General features: G+C 41.7%; 1 protein-coding gene and 1 long non-coding RNA gene across 2 annotated transcripts in view; one reads left to right on the top strand and one right to left on the bottom strand.

Moving 5' to 3' along the window:
* The window catches only part of DOCK3 (dedicator of cytokinesis 3), a 1,331,886-nt gene that overhangs the window by 353,154 nt on the left and 954,181 nt on the right, over positions 1 to 24,551 (bottom strand). Inside the window, exons 15-18 of the mRNA XM_069206772.1 lie at positions 18,441 to 18,565; positions 7,796 to 7,958; positions 1,372 to 1,478; positions 77 to 248 (exon numbers count right to left, since the gene is read on the bottom strand). Of these exons, the coding sequence (XP_069062873.1) occupies positions 77 to 248; positions 1,372 to 1,478; positions 7,796 to 7,958; positions 18,441 to 18,565 (567 nt within the window). The remainder of the gene's footprint in view (positions 1 to 76; positions 249 to 1,371; positions 1,479 to 7,795; positions 7,959 to 18,440; positions 18,566 to 24,551) is intronic.
* LOC138259201 (uncharacterized) lies at positions 18,450 to 23,076 on the top strand. Its single transcript, XR_011198667.1, has 3 exons — positions 18,450 to 18,537; positions 22,812 to 22,863; positions 22,991 to 23,076. It is a non-coding gene; the product is annotated as an uncharacterized lncRNA (long non-coding RNA).

The following is a 24,551-nucleotide window of genomic DNA, read 5'->3' as shown; positions in this document are numbered from 1 at the left end:
ATAGGAAGTTGTTTACAAAATTTAATTTGTAAGGTATTCTTCTTATTTGGGCTCTAATGGGAATCAGCTGTCATACCGTTCTGTGTGAGCTTGGTAGAGGAGAGCTGCGTGGAAATCCAAAAGGATTCTTTGGTACTGCGCTGAAAAATGAGGCTGGAGGGGATGTTGGGACAACCGTTGAAGTCCTCTTTGCAGCAGGGCAGGCCCAGGTAAAGTGCATGGTTGTTGAAGGTGCTGTTCTCATCACACTGAGAATATAGGGAAAGGGTAGTAGGAAAACATAGTTTTATTGATGATTTATGTCTGCACATAACACATTCATGTTTTATTGTTGGCAGAAGAACATTGAAATAACTAAAAATGGATAAAGGCCCTCTAAGAGGCTGAATTTTTCTGAACAGAAATGAAAATGATTGGCCGAAAGCATCATTAAAATGTGAGAGGGCAGACATCTTCTTTGCCTCTCGGTCACAAACATCTAAAGGTTGGAACTACTAGGCCAGGGTTCTGCAAAGTCGGTCCTGGAGAGCCAGGTCCATGACAGATTTTTAGCATATCCACATTTAGAAAAATGTAGATTTCTGAAACATCTTTTTTCTAAATGTGGATATGCTAAAAATCTGGCATGAACCTGGCTCTCCAGGACCGACTTTGCAGAACCCTGTACTAGGCTGATAACTATTTCACCGTTTTTTGTTTCTTTTTCCTTTCTTCCCTTCACCATGCTCTTTTTTACTCCGTTGAGTCAAAAGGTCAAGTGAGAGAATGTAAATAAAATCCTGAAAAATCTGACTCTGACCATCAAGATATTCAAAGAGGAAATGAGAAAACACAAAGGAAATGTTTTTTATTTCCTCAATAAACATGCTAGATCAGTCAAAAATGATTCACATGGTGGGAGCCCATAAATGAGACTCCGGTCTTATTGCCAGGAAGCTTAAAAAGCTTAAAAGCAAGCACCAGGTCCAGTTATCAAAAGAAAATACTATGGACCAGTTTTGGAGTTTGGCAGATGGATTATTCCATCGCAAACATGACAGATTTCCCGTCAGCATTATTACAAGTGCATTATATCCTCTGTCACTTGGAATAAGGCAGACTGGATGTCCATCGCTTTTATGCCTGTGTAATTCATTTGCCAAACTCTAAATCAGGCCCTACATCGTGTTAATGAAGTTTACTGAAGAGTAAGGTGAGATACAGCATTTCTGTAGCTGGTGGCAACGAGTTTGCATATTATGCACACAATCTTGGGAAGGCACTTTCTAGTTAGAAAATTGGATAACACAGAAATATGAGTTTTCAGAAAGTGTTGGGAGGAAGGTTCTGAAGAACTGTGACAAATGGCCAAGTGCAGAACATTTAAAATACCTTGTAGACGTAAAGCTCATGAACATCATCCGATAAGGTTGTGCCATCATCTCTCATCAGTGGTGTGAAGGCAAAGCCAAATAGTTTCTTCTCCCCTTTGTCCTTTGCTGTGGTTAGATCATAGATATATGAGAATGTGTGTTTGCACACAACAAACATCCTTCAAAGTACATAACAAACATAAGGGCAAGACATAAGTAACATCCATATAAGACAACAAAAGTAATAAGTACACAGTTTCCAATATGCCTTCAGGATTTCCTTCACTGTGGGACCTGACAACATCTAAAAGGAACCTGCTCAAGGAACCTGCTCAAGGAACCTGCAAAAGGGGCTCACAGTTCCATAATCAGTCTGTGGGTAAAACATAAATAGCTCTTTACTTGATGCTTTTTGGATCAGCACCTAAATTCAAAGGTGCTGAACTGAATCACTGAATGCATCAGATGCAGCATTTTCACCTCCTTTGAAAATCAGGTCGCAAGCATGACCAAATTCCACCCACGATTTACTATCATAGATATCTGAATACGCCTTCTGATGTAATACTGGTTAAAATCCAGTTCCTGCCCCAGTCTTTTACAGCTCTGACCTCAAGTGTTTTATCACAAAAACAAGTTTATTTCAAGGTCAAGCAATCAGCCTGAAATAATGGAAGAGTGTATTGCTGCTCTGAGTAAAACCCGCTAGACTTATATCTTGAGAAAAAAACTAATGCCCATGACGGATAACGAACTAAGTACTGGTGTCACATGAAACATTTGTTTGCAGGGCCATCACAAGGTTGAAATCAGGGAAGGCGTGACAACTAGTTCTGTGCTTTTGAAGGCCCTGTGCTCATGCTGCAAGATCTATTTCTTCATTTTGAAGCAAGTCTGCCACGTTTATTCTAGGTACTTAACCATTAGATGGCACCTGATATTAACAGGTGAGCCTTGTGTGATGTTTTAATCCCAGGTCCTGGAAAAACGCCTTAACAGTTTGAGTAACACATTAGCAATAGGCATGGAAAGTTCAGAAGTTAATTTATTTCCTTTTTAGTGACTCCAATACTCAGGAGTAAGTCTTTCTCTCATTACTACATCATGAAAGCTTACATTATCAAGTAGGAGGACTGGAAAAGGCATCGTTTCAGATGCTATCACATTTCAATAAAGTCTGAGAACGTGTATGCACTTTCTTCTGCACAATTTTTCGGGTCCCTCTATGGCTCTACTTTGTTCCTGTCTCGGTCTGCATAGTTTGACTGGTACCATGGCATTCATATATGGGGCGCAGCCTGGCCCCGATGAGCATGGCCACATCTAGATAGAACGTCCCGTAACAAACGGCCCTACCAGGACCTAAGCTGTCCTCCTGCTGTGTATTCACCACAGAATAGCAGATAGGACTGTGGTGACAAATTTCTGAACCTGGGAGCACCAAACACCTGGTGCGACCAGACTGGCACTGTGACCCTAGCTGACTTTTCTCTGTTGGCAGCCATTGCTGGTGCGGTGTGGCCGATAGCACGCTTTGTGGAACCGGGGCCTCAATTACTAGATCTTGCTGCAGGAGAGGGAACCACACTCGGTGTCAGCCAAACTGCCTGTCAACCGCCATATTTTACTACGTGGGCTTCACTTCTGACCTAAGAGCATCCATCTCTCCCAGATAAGGGAGACCTGTAGATCCAGAGGTGAGAAGAATGGGTGTACATCTCGATTGGCTCTTAATCCTTACCTTCTGCATACCATACTTCTTCATTAGTGGACATGCAGTGATGAGCTCTGTACTTTTTGGCTGAATCAGTGTCTTTTCTTAAGTGCTCTATGGCTGGAAGGCTGGGGGTGGAGGAGCCCTATTCCCAATTTCTACTATAGATCCTCTTTCATTGTGAAGACGCTTCTTTCTGACTCAGGCGCTGTGTCCAGCAATTCTGTAACTGGTAGCATTGTCTTCATGGCAGACCTGCAGACCTCTTAGCCAGCAGCATCTGTCCTATTGGGTGTTTAGTAACTCAGGTTTTCTCTGCGGGCCACGTACGTCAAGCTCCAAAACTGGGACACCTGCCTCACTGCCCCCAGGTGAGGCGACAAACCCTTATCTTTGATTACTCGTTGCCACTTTGCACGTGTCACCCTCTGCTTGTTGGTGTGCTCACTCTACAACATCGGTAGAGGGTACACACTGGAGGGAACATTCTGGAGGGATTACCCACAGGGGTCCCATAGTTGTGCCTCCTGGAATCACTTTACTTAATGTTGAAATCAAAGAAGACCCAGCAATACTTTTTAAGGAAGCACTAGGTAACTCTATATCTACTTCTTCACAGTTACTGGATATGTGGGATGCTTTTTAACTCCCATCTCACGCACTTGATACCTTGGTGTGTTTATTGGCCACCATAAAATTGTCTATATCTGAGGCAATACTGCTGGGGTGAATACAACCACAGAGGTCCAATTCCTTACCCAAGTGGATGGATGTCAGTGATTCCAGACTCCAGGAAGTTGAGACTGACCTGGATGGTCTGCAGCACTTGGGCCCAGCCATATGGCACATAAAAACAAAAAAACTGATCGATCTTGAGGATAAGAGCCATAAGGACCAGGCCTTTATCAATGGACTTTGGGAAAAATCTGAGAAAGATGGGACATGTTTGTTTTTCTCTGCCAGCTTTTCCCCAATCTCCTTAACCCATACTTTGGAACTTCAGAACAATCACAAGGTTAAATGGAGCTCCTTGATAAACTCCAACCTGCCTCATCCTATTCTCACATGCTTGTTACGCTATCAGCAGGCCAAACTAGTCATCAAAATGGCAAAACAACATGGACTGTACGTGCATGAGGGCCACAAAATTTAGATATATGCAGACTTTACACTTGCCACTAAGAGTAAGACATTTTTGGCTTTACAACCGTAGTTCTATTAAAGAGGCATTCATGATGACCTCTGACACCGGCTATAATGGTCATCACTCTCAATGGTCAGATGACGGAGCTTGATGACTCCAATGTCCTGGAAATCTAGCTGAACTTGTTGGACACCTCACCTAATCATCCGTGGCCAGTCCTTTGGTGCTGTCAAGCCATGCCCCCTCGTTTTTTGCCCCTCCAGAACAGTGTCTGTGAGTCTGAGCAAAGCTCTTTGTTTTCAGGACAGGCACCCAGGATCTAGACATGCGCTATTTGCGCAAGCTCCTGGGCTGCCTGAGCTGAACTTTACTGGGCTGAGGAGATCATGGCGTCTGTGGGTGTGACCTCCTCAGCTCAGCAAAGGTACTTGTCACTCATTGCCTCGAACCTAGGTGCTTCAGCTTTAAGTCCTGAACCATCCAGTAAATCAGTGACACATCATCACAAAGTGGGGTGGGGTCAGCATCCTCACTGGCCAAATCCTACGGTCAACCAGTATGGGAATGCAGCAATCCCAACCCTCCTGGGACCTGCTAGGCTTAGGACTGCTGCCTTCCCTCACTGTCTGACCTAAGGTCAACCAATAAGGGAAGGCAGCAGTCCCAACACTTCTAAACCTCCGAGGCTGAGCTGCAGGTAAGTGTGTGTGTTTTTTTAGATAAATGTTTGGTATGTTTTAATGTTTGGTAATGAGCGTTTTGAATGGATGTTTGTGTGTGCGCATGTGTGTGTGAATGAAAGAGTGTAAGAGAGTGTGTATGTGTGCCTCGTCCACCCCCCTCCCTCCTAAAATTACTGGCGGCCACTGCACCTATGGACACAAGGGATGCTTGGGGTCTGGTATCTAAGGACCCCTTCCAGGCGTCCCTCACATCTAATGACCATGAGGAACAACAATGTCTTGAACAAGTGACTCCGAAATGGTCAGTAGGTGATAGGCACTCTCCCAGGACTCTCCTGCCACCAAGTGACAAGTCAAGACCCCCATTGAAATCCTGAACTCAAGGATGACCTGTGAACTCCATTTCCCATGCTGATATTCTATGATGTTTACAAGGGGGAGTGACTTCTCTTTATATTAGGTTGCAGTCCTAACCTTCTTGCTTTCCCGCTTCCTTCCTTTCATAGTGAAGTTCAAGAATGTTTTTGCATGTAGTCTGTTGTCAGGTATGTTACATGGATATGTTGTTCTAATGATATTACAGGTTCTGCATTCAAAGTGCTACCTTCCACCCGTTCATAGTGAAGTTCAAGAATTCTGTTTACATGTACTCCTCTATTGTCAGGTATGTGGCATGAATATGTTGTTCTAATGATATCATGGGTTCTGCACTGGCAGTGCTACTGTTTAATTTCCTCATCAGTGGCTTCTCCACTTGTCCCTCACATACATGGATATGTACATTACATGGATAGTTCATAGGTTGGGCCCAGGGCTTATGAAGTGTGTGGTTGTTGGTTTAAAGGAGTGGGCTGTTGGCACATTTCCCTTGGTTCCCCATTTACCTCACACAAAACCCTGGCTAGATTTCTTCTTCTTGCTGTAATTCTCTTTCAAGGGTCTCAGTCTTTCACCTTATACCTTGGATACTCCCATTCACTTACACACAACCTGCAACTGTATCAATGCACTCACATATGGTTTACCCAGTATGCAATGTTTCCCCTAATATTAACAGTCTGACCCATTTTATTAAATGAAATAAAGTTCTTACTTACATGCAGTCTCACAAACCTGATATAGCAATGCTACAGGAGACTCTTTTGAACACAAGAAACTAAAGCGGTGCACAGGAGGACTGTCCCCCAGGTAAATAGGAAAGGTGGATTGGTGAGCTTGCTGCATAAATCCCTTGACATGCAAATTATATAGACTTGGAGGGATAACAGTAGCAGGTACATGTTTGCAAAACTTAAAATCCAATCAGAGACATTGATTGTGGAATCAATTTATGCTCATGTCAGCTCTAAGACAATTATCTTGACTACGCTTGGCTGACTCCTCCATTCCTTTGGGAAATTCAAAATCTTTATTGTGGCATCTGCAATCTCCCACTTGACCCACACCTTGATAGATCGGTTGCTTCCACTAAAGTGCTACCACACAATCAGTTTGTCGTGCGTGATATAATATCCAATCCCACTTTGTGGAGCCATGGTGTTTGATGCACCCTTTCAGGAGGAACTATACTTTTACATTATGTATTCACTGCACTAAATTGTGGATTGACTATTTCCTTTGCACTGCCTCACTGGCTTGCCATTTACTGGGCTCCCCCATCATGCAGAATAGCACCCCTGACCATGATAGATCGGTTGCTTCCACTAATCACAAGACTCTTGCCTAAACACCTGGACACACTGGGAGGAGAGACCTCCCCAGGTGAGATAGGACAGGCGATAGATGGGATGGGCATGCTCAAGGCTCCTGGAGAGGGCAGGTTGCCAATTGAAATCTATAAGATAACAGCCCATTATAATCCGCATTCTTTCAAATTTATTTGAAGAAATATCAGATTTCCGAACCTACCTCTATCATTTCGACAGGTCTCATTGATGCCTAAGCCTGGAGAGATCCCTTGTCCTGTGATGATTATAAGCCCATAGCTTTAATTAACATGAAAATAAAGACCCTAGCTAAAATATTGGCCCACCGGCTTGAAACATGCATCCCCTCCTCAATCCATCCTTCTCAGGTGGGTTTTATGCCTGCATGCCTACTGCTACCTTTACCAGAGCTATGGGGTAACGCCAATTTTGCATCCAGGGTTTCTCTGGTATGGGCATTTTTGAAATGCCACCTACCCAAAGGCAATTACGGATTGTACAATAACTGCATAGTTCATGAAATAATACTATAATATTGCACTACGATATGGTTTAAGTTTGAGTGGGCAAAGCACTCGTTGCACAAGTGCCACAGGCAATCCACAATTTCAAAAGATATATTAGGATTTTGCATGCTTCCCATTTTAACTGAAACGCTCAACCATAGGCATAAGCTCTCTACAGATATCCTGAACTGATCCATGCCCATCACCCAAAATGGGTCTATTCACCTCTAGTTAATGCAGATCAAAGGATCCAAGTTTTGCTTTGGACACATATAGAGATCCTCTGCTTAAATAGCTAGAAGCATTATAATAGAGGAATTCAGATAGGATTTATTTGTTTTTCTCCACAATATCTACTAAATCCACCTCAAAACTTGATACCAATTTCAGAAGACAAGCTTGTGCTGTCTTCTATGAAAATTCACAAAACATGAGCATCCCTGCGATGTGTACTGAAGTCGGGTATATAGAGCTTATTTAAAGGATCTCATAGGATGTGGGGTCAGCTTCACATTACTTCTATATCTGGAACCATTATTGTACCAATATGTGCTCTACAGAGGCACTGGGATACAAGCATGACCTAAGTGATTGTTGCACTAAGTGAATACAACTGGACAATTAATTCATCCCCAGAGAGGGGGACGTTGAAGTCATCTCTGACTCCTGATTGTACAACGGGGCACTTACTGGAGCAATGTCTGAACTCAAAGCGCAGGTGGGACCCACGAAACCGGTCAATAGGAATAGGAAGCTTAATTATTTCTCCCCATCGAGGGCTGTTGCTGTGGTATAGCACGAAGGAGTGGAACTGGCTTCTGTTCGGTTCTCCGGAACCCATGCTGATGCATTCCTAAAAGAGAGAGAGAGAGAGAGAGAGAGAGACAGGGTATGACTGTTTTGTGGAATAATAAAACATGGCATACAGAAAAGGCTCTGCTCATCAACGAAATATAATATCACTGGAGAAATAGGTTTGTTCCCTAGCGAAATAAAAGACACAACTGAAAAATACCCAATGATCAGGAGTGGTACCACTATAATAAATATTTATGTGGAATAAACACAACGGTAACCTGAGGAAAGCTTAAAAAAATGTGTTATCATATATATGTCAATTATCTTATTATTATCATTATGGGAATTGGTTCCAGAGAGAGACACTCAATAGGATTGTGACCAAGAAATGGTAAATCGTCATTAACTGGTACAGGCTGAAGTACTGGAAGTTTGTAAAGATTGCTTTACACAGTGACATTCTTAAAGCATGGTTATCCCAGAGTCCCGGGAAATAACCCTGTCTTAATGCATGCTCTGCTACCTGCATTATTCTTTTATCCACTGTACCATGTTCTCTACCAGACATGTGTGGCTACAGTAGGCTGAGATACGGTTATTCCTCCCTACACGTGAGTGACTGGTAGGCATAGCCTTACTACTTCTTTTTGGGCATAAACATATGTATTACTTCTGGATGTCCTTCAATGCACTCCCATGCTCAAACTATTGTATGTGCACATGGGCCCAGTGTCCAAACTGATTTGATTTGGTTGGTTGTTGCAGAGTCTGTGATTCCAATAATCATATGATTGCAACTGAGTAGAAATGCGGTAAGGGTACTTTAAAAGATAGAAAATCTCTGCAGCCAAAAAAGTTCCTTTTGCAACCCATTCTGAATCATGAATAGGGAGAAAGTGTTCCCCCTCCATGGAATTTGAATGGCATGTATGAATGATTAAACTAAAGTAAATAGCCAATGAGGGATCATTTACAGAAATAAAGAAATACTGTAAATACCTATTTATGAGTTTAGAAACCTATAACATACTGAACGAAATTCACAAGAATTGATCACTTATCTGATATTACAGATTCAAGCAACAATAACACTAAATGAAGAAGCAGGTGTACCAGCAAGACAATCACTTGGTATATATTTGAACAAGAGGTTTCAATTGGTTCCTTTAACAGCAAAACAAAATAGACACATCTATCCAGCAAATTGGTTGAACATATTTCCATATAGCTTTTCACTGAGATAGAAGTGTACGATGCTCTCTTATACAAGGAACGTTCCTGGACAGCTTATCCATGTGGTGTAGTAAATTATCTAAACGATGATACATTTATGCAAAAGTAGTGGAAAGTACGTCGACGTTTTGGTCTCCTGTTATACAAATACAAAAGACTATCCTCAGGACTAAACACAGTAGATAGTTAATGAGGAGGAATCCCTAAAAACGACCCTCCAAAAGAGGCAAAGAAATAAGCCTAATTATTCTGCTAGGTATTTGACATGGTGAGATGTTGAAATAGAGAGAAAATGTAGATTACTTGGAGCCGCCACTGCTCGGCCAAACACTGTTCAAGTTCCATCTCAGTGTGAAACCACGAATGAAACATGGGACCACAGAGTTAAAATGGCATACTGCATGCTACCTCGATGTCTTTCCCCTCAGGTGAAATTAGTTTTGCAGTACCTAGCCATTTGAGGAGAAAGGCTATTTTTAAGAAAAAATGGTTTATATGAACGAAATTTAAGTTCAGATTTGGAATTCTGCTGTCCCTTTCAGGACTCCTAATCTGCATTCTCCTTCATAAATAAGGAGCTGCAAAATAGCTCCTGCCTCAAATATTATAATGGACCAGATTATGTGACCTTCTGAGAATGTGCATTTTGCAATTTAACTGATTAGTACATTTGTAGCATTGCAAAAAGTGCAGGTGGGAAATCAGCTGATGTACACAAAAACATGGGCCAATTACATCAGGCACTCTTTTCTATATTCGTGTATGACCTCTAATCTATAACCTTTAAGCTATAATCCATATTCTTTTGTATAATTGAATATATAGTATTTACAATGGTATGCTTAAACTGGGTTACTAGCTTATCGTTTTTACTAGAGTGTGCCTATGTGATATGTATAATGCATATGTTGAATATACTTTCGTATTATTAATGCATAACTCTGCCCTCTTCGTTCTAAGGTACATGCTAAATATGAACTAAGCCAGCAGACCCTTTACGTGAGTTAGCTTTAACCACAATTTCTCACACTACTATTCTCACGCACATCATGAGAACAAATATTGTTTCTCAAATACGTTTTCACTTTGGGAGAACTGCTACAAAATGGGATGATGCTCCATATAATGGGCAGAGATGACCGAGTCATCCACAAAGCTGTATTTGAAGGCCATATGGTATTTTCTTTAGGCTTGTCCAAGGGCTATCCATGGGTGAGTTAGCCTGCCTATATTCAGCCTTTAGCCCAAGTATGCAGCTCTCGTATCCACTTCTTATTAAGTCAGATCATTAGCTAATAATAACTATGGTGCTAGGCTATGTAGGTAATATATATAAATGTATGATGATTTTGTTTACTCTGCATACTTTCTTCATGTTTGCTGTTGTCATATACTGGAGACTTTGTTACCATTTTACTATCTATATTTTGTAATAGGCTGGAGTATAATAACCACCTCTAGTAGGTATATGTGTACATATTGTGTGTGAACTAACATTGTGGTTTGCTAAGGTGAGCTCAACAATAAACTGCTTGGTTTCTGGAAATACTGAGTTCAAGTTCCTTCTGATAAAGTTTTAGGGATAGCTATAAAGTGCCCATCCTGGGTGTCCCTTGCGGTCAAACGTATACTACTGTGTGTTAACAAAATCTTAGCGCACATCAAGGTCTTGCAAGATGGTGCCCCTTGTGTTTCACTGTCATTCTTTAACATGCTAGGAACATGGCTCTAATTAAGGGCAGAAGTTAGAACAACATCAGGTGCTTGATTGATGCTCCCAGAGGGAGAATAAAGAGTGCACGCTTCTATTGAACTAACACAACTTGAAGAATGTTTCTGTGAAGTTCAAGTTATCTACATTTGCAGATTTTCAATAGCTCGTACCGCTATGTTCTGCTAAGTAGGCATTTCTTCCTTAATAGTTTAATAATGCTATTAGCTAAAGCATGGAACTGATCAGAATCTATCTCTGCTGAAAAGCTTATCGGCCATTTTCTGGTTGATGGTCATCATTAATATATTTTTCAAATACCCCATGAATTAAGGAGGCAGCAGTGGAGACCACAAAATTGGCAGTGAAGCATGAATTAGGTAGGTGGAATTAGAACATGTATTAAGTAGGCAGCAGTAGAACATGGAGGGACGTGGTAGAATCACGGAATAATAAGAGTAGTTAGAGCATGGACTAGGGCATTGGACTGGATGGCATTCAATGAGTCAGGTGCACCTGTCCAAGAGACCACTAAGAGCTTTTGTTTTCTGATTCAAAGGGACTGATATCAAACAGTTCCTTTGTGACAAGGGAAGAGGGATAAATGATTGGTAAGCTCAAGAAAAAAAAAACGTTTTTTATGTGTATGCACTCCCTCCTGTAAATTCGCAGGCACGTCACACCTAAAGGTGCAATAAATCACAACTACTTAGAGTGAAAAGATTTGTGCATAAAGCATAGAAAAGCATTTGCAATTAGCACATGTGACAGGGATAAAAGAAAACTGTTGAAAGAAAATATTTGCACATTGGCCCTGCATATACACACCTATGTGCACTATCATAAAACACTTACTTGCATGGGAAATTGTAACTTTCCATTTAGAAATTAAAATGCGCATGTAACAGCAAACCACCCCAGAACACAATGGGCCCCACCTAGGGAGAATAAACGTCTTCTGGCAGAGGAACGGGGTGAAATTTCATTAGCTGTTAGCAGCTTCTCTGTGTCATGCAATTTGCAGGTTGTTCCAACATCAAACAAAGGGTCTGAGTGGACAGTAATCAGGCCTGAGTGGGCGGAGCTTGGCTCAGGGGAGAGATGTGCTATAATTTTGAAGGCAACTGCTGTTTGGATTGTTCCCAGAAGATTGTAAAAGGGATTGGACAGCAAGTGAACTGAGTCCTGGAAGTGGCAGTCCGGCATGGAGTTGGTGACTGTCATGTTCTAGAATATACACTTTCATTTTAACAAGAGACAAAAATAGTAATATGAGGAGGGAGATAGATCAGCGCTGCTCAGAAACTCATCTGGATTGTGGAGGCCCATCCCTGCATTTGCATTTATAGACTGTTGTGGACACTGTCCCTGTTCCTATTATAGGTGCCCAGGAATGGGCACTACAATCTCCTTTTGGACAGAGATACCCTGAAAGTGACTGAAGCCTGGGTGCTTAGGGAGTGCAGGCAGGGAGAGTGGTCAGCTGTAAAAGGATGTGGGGAGTTGCTGTCTGGAGGACCCCAGGTCAGGGGACTACTAGGGCTGGATAGGAGAGTAGGTTATGGCCACTACAGACAAGCTGCAGCTACTGAAGTGAATGCAGCACTGCCTGAGCCTGTAGAACGACATCAAGCATCCTAAACTCATTTCGGTGGCCAGGAGGGACCAGAACCATTCATTAGATGGCTGGAGGGTGCCACCAGCCACCAAGTGCCAAGCTTACTCTCAGGGCAGTTGGTGTGGAATGTCCCTCCAGGAGACAAGAGTGCAACCATGCTATTATTAAAAATTGCCCATTGTACAGTTAGGGTACATTGGTACCTCAAACCCTGACAGGGGAAATCTCAGCTTAAACTCTGTGGTCCATGAGGAGGCAATTACTGACACCTTGCTGCATTGTGTTGGGAATGGAGGACAACCACAGGTTCATGCAGCCTTAAGACTGATGTGTGAATCTGCAAAAAAGATGCATGGATGCCCCACAGGGCCTGGAGGTACTGAAGTTGAAGACCCACCAAAGTGATTGATTCTATAAACAGAAAAACAAAAGGAAAAGTAAAGACTTCCAAGGGGTAGCCACAGCCACCTAAAAGGCCTAGAAAGTGCAAAAGAGCACCCATTTGCCTCCTCAGCAAGGGCTCTGAAAATTGCACATTTTCTGTTCAGAGGAGATTTGAAATCAACCTTTCCAGAAACCGAGCAGTTTATTTTGGAGCTCACCTGAGCCAATCCCCAGTGTTAATTCACAAACAAGATATACACACATTCGTACTGGAAGTGTTAATTATACTCTAGCCCACCACAAACTATACATAAAAAAATGGTAGCAAAGTCACCAATATAAGGGAACATCAAACATGAAGGAAGTATATGGAATGGAAAAAAGTCATATGTGTATATATATCCCCTACATAGCCTTGCACCATAGTTAATATTAGTTAATGATCCATCATAATAAGAAGTGGGTACGAGAGCTGCATACATGTGCTAAAGGCTGAATATAGCCAAAGCTAGCTAACGCAAGGATGACCCTTAGGTCAGCCTAAGGAAGATACCATTAGACCGGTAAATACTCTGTGGATGGCTCAGACATCTCTGTCTATTACATTGAGAATCATTTTGTAGCAGTTCTCGAAAAGTGAAAAAATGTTTGAGAGGCAATATTTGCTGTCATAATGTGTAGGAGAATAGTAGTGGGAGGATATGTGGCCAAAGTGAACTCACATGAAGGGTCTTCTGGCTTAGTTTATATTTATGATGTCACTCATAATAAAGTTGCAGGTTCCCCCGAAGGAACAGAGCACCCACAAAGAGTTCCAGGAGTCACCTAGAGTAGAGTCTCCCCCGCCACCCCCCAAAACTTTCCAGACAGCAGCTGGCATGCATGGAAAAAGAATTTGGGGGAAAGTTTCATAAAGATTCGTCAGGTGGCGCCAAAGATATGGGCAAGTCAAAAAACGCTTGTTATATAGAAACTAGGCCCTAACGATAACTTCCTAGTGACGACCGGATGGAAGTAAAAACTCTGGGCTTCTGGATTGATCATGAATGTGAGAAAACTGGGATGATTTCCAAAGCCCCCTGACTTTTTGCCCCCATTTTTCACATTTTGCAGGTGTTTTCCTGACTCTGATGGTGCCCCGGGTACATCTAACCAATCCCGGGGTCTGTGCTCTGTGTAAAATGGCTATGCAAATTAGGCTAATTATGAGCCCCCACAAGACCCCTAGCAGAGAGAGAAAAGCAGGGGGAAGAATTAGTGACCTAAGAAAAGTGTACCTTATTTTCAGGGTTGAGATTGCATGTTGCTGTGGAAATGTTGAGTCCTTTGTGTTGTGGGTCCGAGTGGTTGCTTGGCAATCTAATGTAGAACAAGAAACATGCAATTTCTCTGAAATAGTCGTTGTTGGAATGTTCATTTTCAGTGATGTTGAAAGAATGTATAGCTTTTTGACAGCAAAGGCAAATGTTGCACAGATTGTCAAAGGCTAAATGACTGCCTTTAATATTGTTAATACTATTTCCGAAGTCAGTACACTTGACTTTTAACAACTGGATAGCTCAGTGCAGGTTTGATTTAGGCAATTATTTGAGTATTGTTGTTTAGGGGGTAGGGCCTGCTACAGTTCTTGATTTTTTAAAGAATAAGGCTGTGTACCCGAAGCTCTGCTCAGAAGTCAGTGACTGGTTCTACTACAGGTCAGTGAGCCACATATCAAGGCTACATAGTCTGGAATCCATCTCATGCTTCTTTAATCGATTATCAGACACCCCCTGCTGTTGTATCTCATTCTTGCAGATTACTGCTTTCCCCCTTTGTGACATTGTTTCCGTCTTTCTCTTTCTCCTTCTTTTCTCTGTTTGTTTTTCCCTTTCTTGCTCCTGGGAAATGTCAGATAAGTAAAACTAAGTGCCAGTACACAAAAATAGGTGCCTTTGGGCCCAACCAAATTAGTAACTGATCTGCTACTGCACTGACGGCTAAAGCTGTTTCACAACTATGGGTGTGAAAAATCATGTAACCACCCCCCAAATAAATTACCCAAAATATCAGGAAAATTATGAACAAATGTGAGTAAGTTATGAGAAATCAAGGTTAGGGAAGGAAAAGTCACTCAGGATACCAGGTAGGATAGTGGTTTGCAGGGAAATGTTTCTGTTAGAACCTGTTCTCTGCAGCAAAACAATGCAAAATTGTACACTGGCTTAATTTCCACCATCTGATTAAAACAAGATTTTAAAAATTACTCAATTTAAGTTGCTTTAATAGATTATCTTGCCTGGCCATCCTCAGAGCTACTGGATCGAGTCTGGGTTTAGAGAGTCAGTTGTCCACTGAGTCCTTTTCCTAAGTTAAATAATTTTACAATCAAAGTAGGTTGTGAGGTCCCTTTACGCTTAAACTGTGTGGAGGTGCTTTGTTGAAATGCATTTCTTGTGACAGTCACAAACAGACGAAGCATCAAATGTACTTGACGAATGGGTACAGTGCGAGTAAAGCAAGCAAAGCAGCGCATCTGTATTTTGGCAGAGCATCACTTCAACTTGCACTCATTGCTAGTGGTCAGTAAACCAGATACAATTAAATTTTCTCTGCATTTTGAATCTTCTGAGTATTATATATTTGTATAAAGAATTCATGGTGTGGTAAAATATAATTATGATGTAAGGAGTTGTAGTCTTGCATGAATGAAGCTTTCGGACAGAATTCTCTTTTTCATTATTTTCATATTGTTTGGAATTTTTGTAATGATTGCTTAGCCCTTGTGGCAACTGAGCACCATGCATCAAACAAAGAATTATGTGCTGAGACATGCAGTTTATGATGAATGTATGGACACACATAATGTATATGGACGTAGTAGGTGGCAACCAGTGAAGTACCAACTGAACAACATAAGCAAGAGGCAAATATCCAAATAAGACCCCAAACAGGTTCGAATGGTGAGTATGGTAAAGGCCTGCGGAGATAGGCACTGAAAGGATAAAAAAGGGGTTTTGAGTTTTTTCAGGCGGTTAGGAGTTAGGAGGTAGCTGAAAGCAAAGGGTGGAGGCAAAAGAGGAAAAAGTCTGTCTGCTACCATTTGCTTTTTTCCCCACTGTGAATCTACATTACCAATAGCTCTTTACTGTTGGTGATGTGTATGCAGAAGGGGGGGGTTGTGTTGCTACATAAGAAAGGGACCTGTCTAAAGTAGAGGGAAAGTCCACTCCAGAAAATGGGGTCAGAATATGGATCTTCTTGTTCTCCCTTTCCTTCCCTTGTGGCTCTCCAGTACCTTCAGTTTGTGACGCAGGTGACTGGTCTGTGGCCAGTTCTTCTGCCAGATAATCTAGGTGGTTGGTGTGGATGGCCTTTTGGGAGATACAGAATGGCTTGATTGTTATGCGTGTTTGGAAGCAGAGGTTGTGGGCCTCTTGAATGTAGGGTCAGGTGGCAGTATTTGAGTTAACTGGTGATGACTGATGTAACGAGAAATTAAACAGCAAATTTCAAGTTGTATGGTACACAAGTAATAAACCTTCAAAGAATAAATGGTGCAAAAAATAATGACTCCACGATGTGAAAGATTGTGCCATCATTTGTTTGCACTGCGATAGAGAAATCTTGAACTCTAGAAAGGTTTCTTGTAATTACGAGTTGGGAATATCAAATCTTCGTGTGACAGAATGAAGGAATTGCCATCAAAATGTAATGCAATGTAAGGATGGCATTAGTAAGAAGCAATAAAGTATTCAAGCACTGTGGCCTAATATTTTCTCAATCAGTTAATCAAGTATAGCTGTATAGGACAATATTCACCCAAATATGTTTCTTGGTGCTAGGAAGATACACTTGTAAGAGTTTGAGGGATTTCTTAATTGAATATAGAAGGTTGACTGGAAGGTCTATGTGAAATGATTCCAGCTAAGATACAGCAGGGCCCTTAATTCTTATGTCAGTCAGTGTGTTCAGTTACTTTTGTAAATATGTGTTCCTTTAAAACATGTCTAACTGTTCATCACTTTGATAATCAGCAGAATAAACAAGCCCTCACTACATAAAGCTGTTAATAACATCTTCTGAAGTTATTTGGTTGGGGAATGGACGTTGGTGCATGTGCTATCTACTCGGATGACTTTGTGTAGCACTGTGGTTTGAACACAAATATCAGAGAGTTGGAAAGGGACTGTTATTTTTGTCACAAACCCACACAATAATGTTTAGCTCTGTCCATAATTATGTCTCACAGACAAATAAGATTTTAAAAATTCACAAAGAGCAATAGAGATAATTAGTTTCTAGGGCCAGATGCACTAAAAGAATGGTTGCGAAAAAGTGGTTGCACCGCACAACTTCTTTTTGCAATAATGCAACCAGTCTTTAATTTTGCGATGCAACCTATTTAGTAATACATCCAAAAATGTCCCCACACGAAATATCCAGTCAAAGGGTGTCGAATGATCTTCTAATAATAATTAGACAGGTCCCTTTTTTGTAAACCACCCTGTGCTTGGCTCCAAAGAAAGGCAAAGACAACTACTCCTGATATTTGCATTTCTAAACAGGATTTTTGTTAAAGCAGCCCGTTTTCCGTAAAGGAACCAGTATGGCTTAAAAAGAGCTTCCTGTTTGGGAAAATATTTTGGGAGTTGGCAGTTGTCCCTAGCCATGGTCTACTAAGAGAAGGTGTCCACAAAGAACATCTTCATTCTCCCCCCTTGGGTTGGAGTGTTTAAAGTGCACATGTCAGGCTGGTCGTCGCAAGACAGACGGCCAGAGTGACATGTGTACTTAAAACTGAAGTGCACTGTACCCACTGTTCCTCCTGGCTGCCAGCCTCACCCTCTCTGGCTCAGCTGCATGCTAGAATGAAAAGTAAAATGATAATACATTTGATTTATCACCTCTTTATTTTTCATGATTCCCTTCACTTTCAGCGCCTCTGCCTTCATGGAGGCACCGCCGCTGTGAATCACAATTCAGAATGAACATCTCTTTCAAGCACCTTTCTAACTGTGATTCTGAATTAGTCTGTACATACATTTTGCGTGTCAAAAATGCAAAAGGGGTTGCATACATACAAAAAAAAACATTTTACAGTGAGAAACCCCGTGATTTTGCAAATCACAGAGTTTTCGATTGTAGAATGGCTTGAGTGATGTGGTTCATAATGTTATACTGTAAGAATGATGTCATGACCTTTTCCAGTAATATGCAAGACTATTCATAATTACATGCGTTAATGTGGTGGAGAAATTGGAAGCTTTCATAGCAATGAAAAGGAAGCATGTCTGCATCACAGGAGTCAATAATCTATATTAGTTATGACTTATCTCTTAGTGTAATAATGCCAGAAGTGGTGTTGAGTAAAAGTGAGGGGTAGGAGTGGTGATCTCTGAATAGCAGAACACATGAATGGCTTACATTTGCAGTTGTAAAGTGTGAGAGTGAAGATTTCAGGCTTCTAGTGATGTGGGAGAACGATCTCTTAGAGAAATTAGGTAAAAGAGTGATTTTTTGCTCTTAATTCATAACTGGAACTTGAGCACATGACTTGAGCAAATGATCCCTTGCAATATGGGGAAGAGTAATGATGTCTGTGTTCTCACCTTCAGGATCTCACCATCTGCATACAGAACATACATGGTGACCTCAATGTTCTTCTGGACACTTTTCCCTCCACGCTCAAAATCACCCCGCTCCAAGGTGAGGTACAAGTCGTTACGAATGTCACCTGAGGTGTGAGAGATAAAACAATTACACACTTACACATTTACACATGCACTTCTAGAGTTACATCATAATTAGTGTCAACTGTGCTCCAAAAAAACATTTGGTGATGGGTGCAAGTTATGAGTATAGGTTTGAGCACCAGAGATGGATAGCCGAAAGATACCAATATACTCCTTCGAGTGGAACCTCAGACACCATTTTTTATGGAGTCCATGTGCCCAACCACCCACTGCCAAGGGTAGAGTAAGTGAGATCAGCCAAGCCCTGATACAAAGACATCATAGAGCTAGCCACCTATCTCACCTTTTCACCCTCAGCAGCTTCTTCTTTGCTGCTGAGAGGCTAGGTAAAGGTCAGCAAACGGAAAACACAGAAAGAGTCTGTTCCTTCCTCTTCCACATCAAGGTTTTTGAGACTATTACTATGGGCATCAAAGCATAGGATAAGGGGTAGCATTATTATTCCTGGCTACTCCCAGTGGCTGTTCATGCAGCCACAATCAACTCATTAATTTCCGTTATAATCTGAGAGGAGGTATTTAGCTTTGAAAAAACTTCCAGCACATGGCAGGGAGCATAAATCACTGGGCATCTCACCCATGTATTTTTAAACAAGGACACTTTGCTTGACTTGATAGTGTCGGTTTATGCAGGATCATCATACCCACTCATTTTACTCTCACATAACATATAGACAGATGAAGGCTAAGCCTGTACTCTCGGATATGGCACCTTTGAAATGGGCATTCTAGTTCAATTGAAATAGAAGATCTTACATTTATGAATTAGGTATCTTTATCCTAGACCAGGACAGAAAAAGTAATGGTTTTGTAGGAGGAAAAGATGACAATTAAAGGAAAAAACAGGGGCATTTTCTATTTAAGAGAACATGAGGTAAAAAACTAAAAAAAGTTGGTGGTTTTCAGGACGTTCATTCAGTTGTTTTGACAACTTGGGTGATTGTGTAATTCCAAGATTTAGGTGACTGAAGCTCAATATTATTAACTTAACAATTTCTAATCATCTCCAGAGGATTCAAAAAGGTACAAGTAAGTCAAGGACTAGAAAATGAGGGCCAATGAATGATACCATAAAGCTCAGGCATCTAATCTTCCTGTCCTGCATTGTGGTGAGGCATGTGCTGGAGTGGGGACAGAAAAAATAAATAATCAATGAATGACCCAAAAATACTTGTGTGGTATACCTAAAAGCATAGGGGATCATTTATTGTCCAGTACAAAGACTATGGGCCATATTATGACTTGAGCGGAGGGGTTTCCTCCATCACAAATGTGACGGATATCCCGTCCGTCGTATTGCGATCTCCATTGAATATAATTGGATCATAATACGGCAGGTGGAATATCCGCCAAATTTGTGATGGAAGAACACCCCTCCATCAAGGTCATAATAAGGCCCAATGTGCCAAACTCTCTGGTGCAAATAACATTTGTGCTTAGTACTCTCTGATTTGTGCTCCCTATTTTAACACTTGTACAATAACAGAATTAAACACGTTTTTGCACTATTTTCCATGTATTTGACTACATTCTGTATTAAAGGTCTTGTTAACTGTGAGCGTGAACTGTTATGTTGTGCAGTTAGCGCTGGGGTCTAAGATGGGATAATGTTAAATAAGCATTGCCAAAAGCTGTAGATCTTGCTTTTACTGAAAAAAGTCAGTGTTCTGAGTTACTCAGCATCTTTGCACTCAGTCAATTATTCTTGAATTAATGTTCTATCAAACCCCCCCTTGACTCATTCTTGCATCACCCACTTGCCAATTAATGATACTACAAAAAAACTCAACATCCAATAAAGGTGCATTTTCTGCTATAAGCTAGACCTTCTAAATTTAAAAGTTGTTTATGAGGTGTGTGAGAGAGCTCTCGTAAAGTGTGACAGCTATTCCATTGTGGCCAGAATTGAGCTTCAAGGAGTGTGCGACATCTAGCCTTTATGAGGTGTAAGACTGCTATTATTAATGTTAAGACACCTAACCTTTGAGAGGTTTCAGAATGCTGGTGGTGGTCTGAATATTCATGTGTGGGGATTGAGAGCACTGTTGGTAGTGTGTGACTACTAATTTGTGATAGTGCTTTTAGTAGTGTGAGACCGCTACTCTGTGAAAGGTCTGACAGTGCTGTCAGTACTGGTGACTGCTAGTTACCAAATGGTGTGAGAGTGCTGTCTGTATTGTTACTGCCAGTCTTGGAGGCACCTGAGAGTGCTGTCATTAGAACCAGACTGCAACTTTGTGAGAAGTGTGAGTGTGCTACCAGGAGTGACAAACATCTGCCCTGTGAAGAATGTGAGAGTGCTGTTCATTGTAGAATACCAGGATATCTTTATTCATCAAACTCAAAAGTGTCAGGTGGCCCGCTCCGGAAGTGACGTCCTCATTGACTGAGAGCCCTCCCTGGGACTGACGCAGGTGTTGTTGGGTCCCGTGCGTTGTGACATCATCTCAACACATGTTGATCACGTGTCGGGCTCCTTGCCAGAGTGTTTAGGGCTATGGGATATGTAAAATTATAGCCCTACTTGTGTGTGCAATGTTTCTGAGTCTAAGAGGGCACGCAAGGGCATGTTCAGACAGTCATAACTCTGTGCCAGCTGTCTGGCTCATCAGAGCAAGGGTCTGTTTGAAGACACAACCAATCTCCCCATTGCTGTCTAACCCAAAGGACGCTGATCAAATGTGGCTTTTAAAAAAAAGAAGTATCTTTCGTTAGAATCAACTAGTCAGTTTTGAAATGAAACCCCTAAAACACAGATGCTTGCTCCAAACTTCCCACAAGAATGGCCAAACATGATAAGCAGATGTCAAAGTATAAAGTGAACACAAAGGCTTACACATACAAAGGTTGAAGCAGACAGAGGCTGTGAAATGAAACACTAAAACACAGATGCTAGCTCCAAACTTCACACAAGAGGGCTCAAACGTGATTAGCAGATGTCAAGGTATAACGTGACAACCCAGGGTGACACACTCTTTGGTAGAAGCATCCCAATACTATGAAATGAAAGCCAATAACACAAACACATATTTTTACGCCCACCCCCTCCACAAAGTGATGTCTGTGTATGAATAGTATGCTGTAAAAAGAATAAAAGTTCCCCTCAGGGATCATAAACACAGCCACATTCACAAGATGCTTTGAATTACTTATTTGAAGTTTGGGGACAGCAGGGCTACCCCCAGGACATTAACAAGAAAAGTATGGCTCAGAAGGGCAGGGCCCAAAGTATAGGTACAAGACATCATCTACGTAAGATAAATAACTATGGCATGTTTTATATTTACAATGTAGTTGTGGCACCCCGGCTTGTAACCTTATGGTTTTTACAGCTCCTTGAAGCCATTTTTTAGGGAGTGTGGCACTATAGGTTCAGAACCACCTTAATATACTAAACAATTTACACATAAAAACAATGCTTTCATGTACTCAACCAAAGGCTTCATTATTTGTAGGGTGACTGCCTGTGCCCTCAAGGGTAGTCTCTGGTTGTAGGTGTGGCAGTAGTGAGGCATCTGTTGAAGGTTGTATTTATTTTTAAAGGCCAATAGCTCTAATGCTTGCAAACGCAAGACCCATTGCATTGCGAATGTTTGTTTTTCTGTAGTAAATGCCCAATGTAGAAAAGTAAGTGTCAGGGCCCAAATCTCACCTCTGAAATACGCAGCAGCTGTAATTAAAATGTGCATGCACAGAGCCCTGAGATCTGGTAATCCTAAACTGTCTCGGATGCCCAATCCCAGCCCCCCACTTTAGATACCGCTTGTTGCTTTCTGCTTGTGCCCCCATACCGCCTTTTTATATTTTCATAGTCTTTTTAATATGTGTGTTGTGCACGCTGTAAGTCTATTAAACAGAAAAGTAAGTGTGGCACAGAGTGTAGCCATGATCATAATTTAAAACAGCCATTAAAAGAGACTTCTTGAGGTCTTGTGTTCATATGGTTAACTTTTCATGCAAAATACATTGTTGTATTTCTGAACAAATAGTGTAAAAATGTCATGGTAATCAGTGTCCTCTATGTTTTACCTAACGGAGCAGTCTCCTGGGAGTGGTTGCTTTTCCAGGCTGTTGTGTTATTGGTTTTAGCAGTATATTACTCTTGACTAGTACATAATTCAAAATGAGTCATTGTCAAGTATATATATAATGTGGCGGAAAATGAGTTATGGTCTAAAGCCACCTGTGAGTTTTTTTCAGAAGCCAAATTTGTCTCTTCTGTACGCAGGATCTCCCAGAACTAACAAGGGCCCCCGAGGATGCGGCTGCCTTTCAGCAAGGTACATCTATTTAGGGCTCTATAGTTCGAAGACAATTGTTAACCTACCAGTCTCAACAATGCTGTCTTATTTGTTAACTTTATTTTTTCTATAAAATTGTTTCCTGTTTATGTGTGTTTTTTTACAGTTTATGACAGCTAAGTAGAGATGGTGGTCCACGGGCCACAGCAAATCCCAGAGGCTCAATGCAGCAGGATGCGGCTCTTGCAGATAAATAAAATGGGCCCTGGTGCAAATGCTATGTAGGTACCAACCCTGACAGTCCAAAAACCCAATAGAGGCCCTATTGGGGGGGGACCTCAGAGAATGTGCCAAGTCCGTGTATTATCTTATAAATGTGACATGTATCCCTTTTTTTCTTTACAGATCCCCTTGAGGCATACAAGGACAGCATACCGCTGCAAAGGACAGAACCGCGAGAAAAAAATGGTGGTCCAAAAAAGAAAGTCTTCAGTGCCTATAGACGGTCCTCCTATAAAGAAAGTGACACCGCAAAGGAACTTTTCAGGTGTGTTTTTACAAAATGCAGAGTCAAAAGAATCCTGATGATTTTCTCTCTCATACAGCTTGTTCCACTAACATATAGTAAGGGGGTATAATAATTTTTTTTTTTTATAATATGTATTTTTTATGTTCACATCATAGAGCCATCACAAAAGATCTCTGGAGGAGTCCCACATAAGGCTAAGCGGATGTCTACGCCTCTAAAGGACATCACCAAGACCCTTCAAAACACCTAGCCGACAACAGCCGGTGAGAGCTGCACTGTGCGCCAGAACAAAACATGCAAGGCCTATACAAGTGTAGCCCTTAAAGACATTCTTTCCTATAACCACTACAGCACTTTACAAGTAAAGCCTATAACCAGTACAATGAACACTCCTATAGGAACTTCATTTGTGCTTAGGGCTGTAGACCCCAAAGGGTGTGCACTTCCACCTGCAGACACACAACAGCAGGAGCTGTGTAAGATCATTGAAGGGGATCTCAAGCCATGCAAAAACCCAAAAGCGAATTTCCTTTCCTGAAAGAATCGGAACAAAAAGCCGGTGGTCCCAGAGCTACAAGCTGTTCCTTTAGATCTATCCTTAAAAAATACTGTTACACCTCAGGCAGGTCTCCATAATCCACAGATCTCTAAATGTCCAACATTGGAGGTGTCTAATGTAGACGTGCTCCCCAGAGGACCATCCCCAAAACCATCTATAATTATCCTGCATAGTCTTTGGGACCCAAGGCTTGAAAATGATCACCCCATAGAGGAGCCTTATTCTGCATGTATAGGGCTTCTCAGGGCACTGACAGGGGTGATGGAGAGTTCTGAAACACCGGCCTTCCCCCGCACACAGTGTGCCTTCTAGTGTAGACCCCGAGGGGCTGCAATCATATGTTCTGCAATCACCTGTTCCCAGTCCCTGCGCTTCCCACACCTTTGCGACTCTGAGTGAATCCGACCAGCATTTAAATTCCCCATATCCGATGTCACCAATTACACCCCCTGGAGTCGATGCTCCCACCAGCCCCCAATCAAGTGTAAATCTACTATCACCCACTTCAACATACCCGACAGTAGTACAGGGTAGAGAGGGTTTCAAAATTAGAGTTTTGGAACAGCATCTGGCGGGGAACCATCCTCCGGAGCACCCGGGTACTCACAGTGCGACCCTGTTTTTTTGACCCACCCAAGT

This window comes from Pleurodeles waltl, chromosome 9, assembly GCF_031143425.1.
Source record: "Pleurodeles waltl isolate 20211129_DDA chromosome 9, aPleWal1.hap1.20221129, whole genome shotgun sequence".
In the NCBI taxonomy this organism is placed as follows: domain Eukaryota; kingdom Metazoa; phylum Chordata; class Amphibia; order Caudata; family Salamandridae; genus Pleurodeles; species Pleurodeles waltl.
The sequence above is the reverse complement of the archived record's forward strand: the minus strand, read 5'-3'. Positions and strand labels throughout refer to the sequence as shown.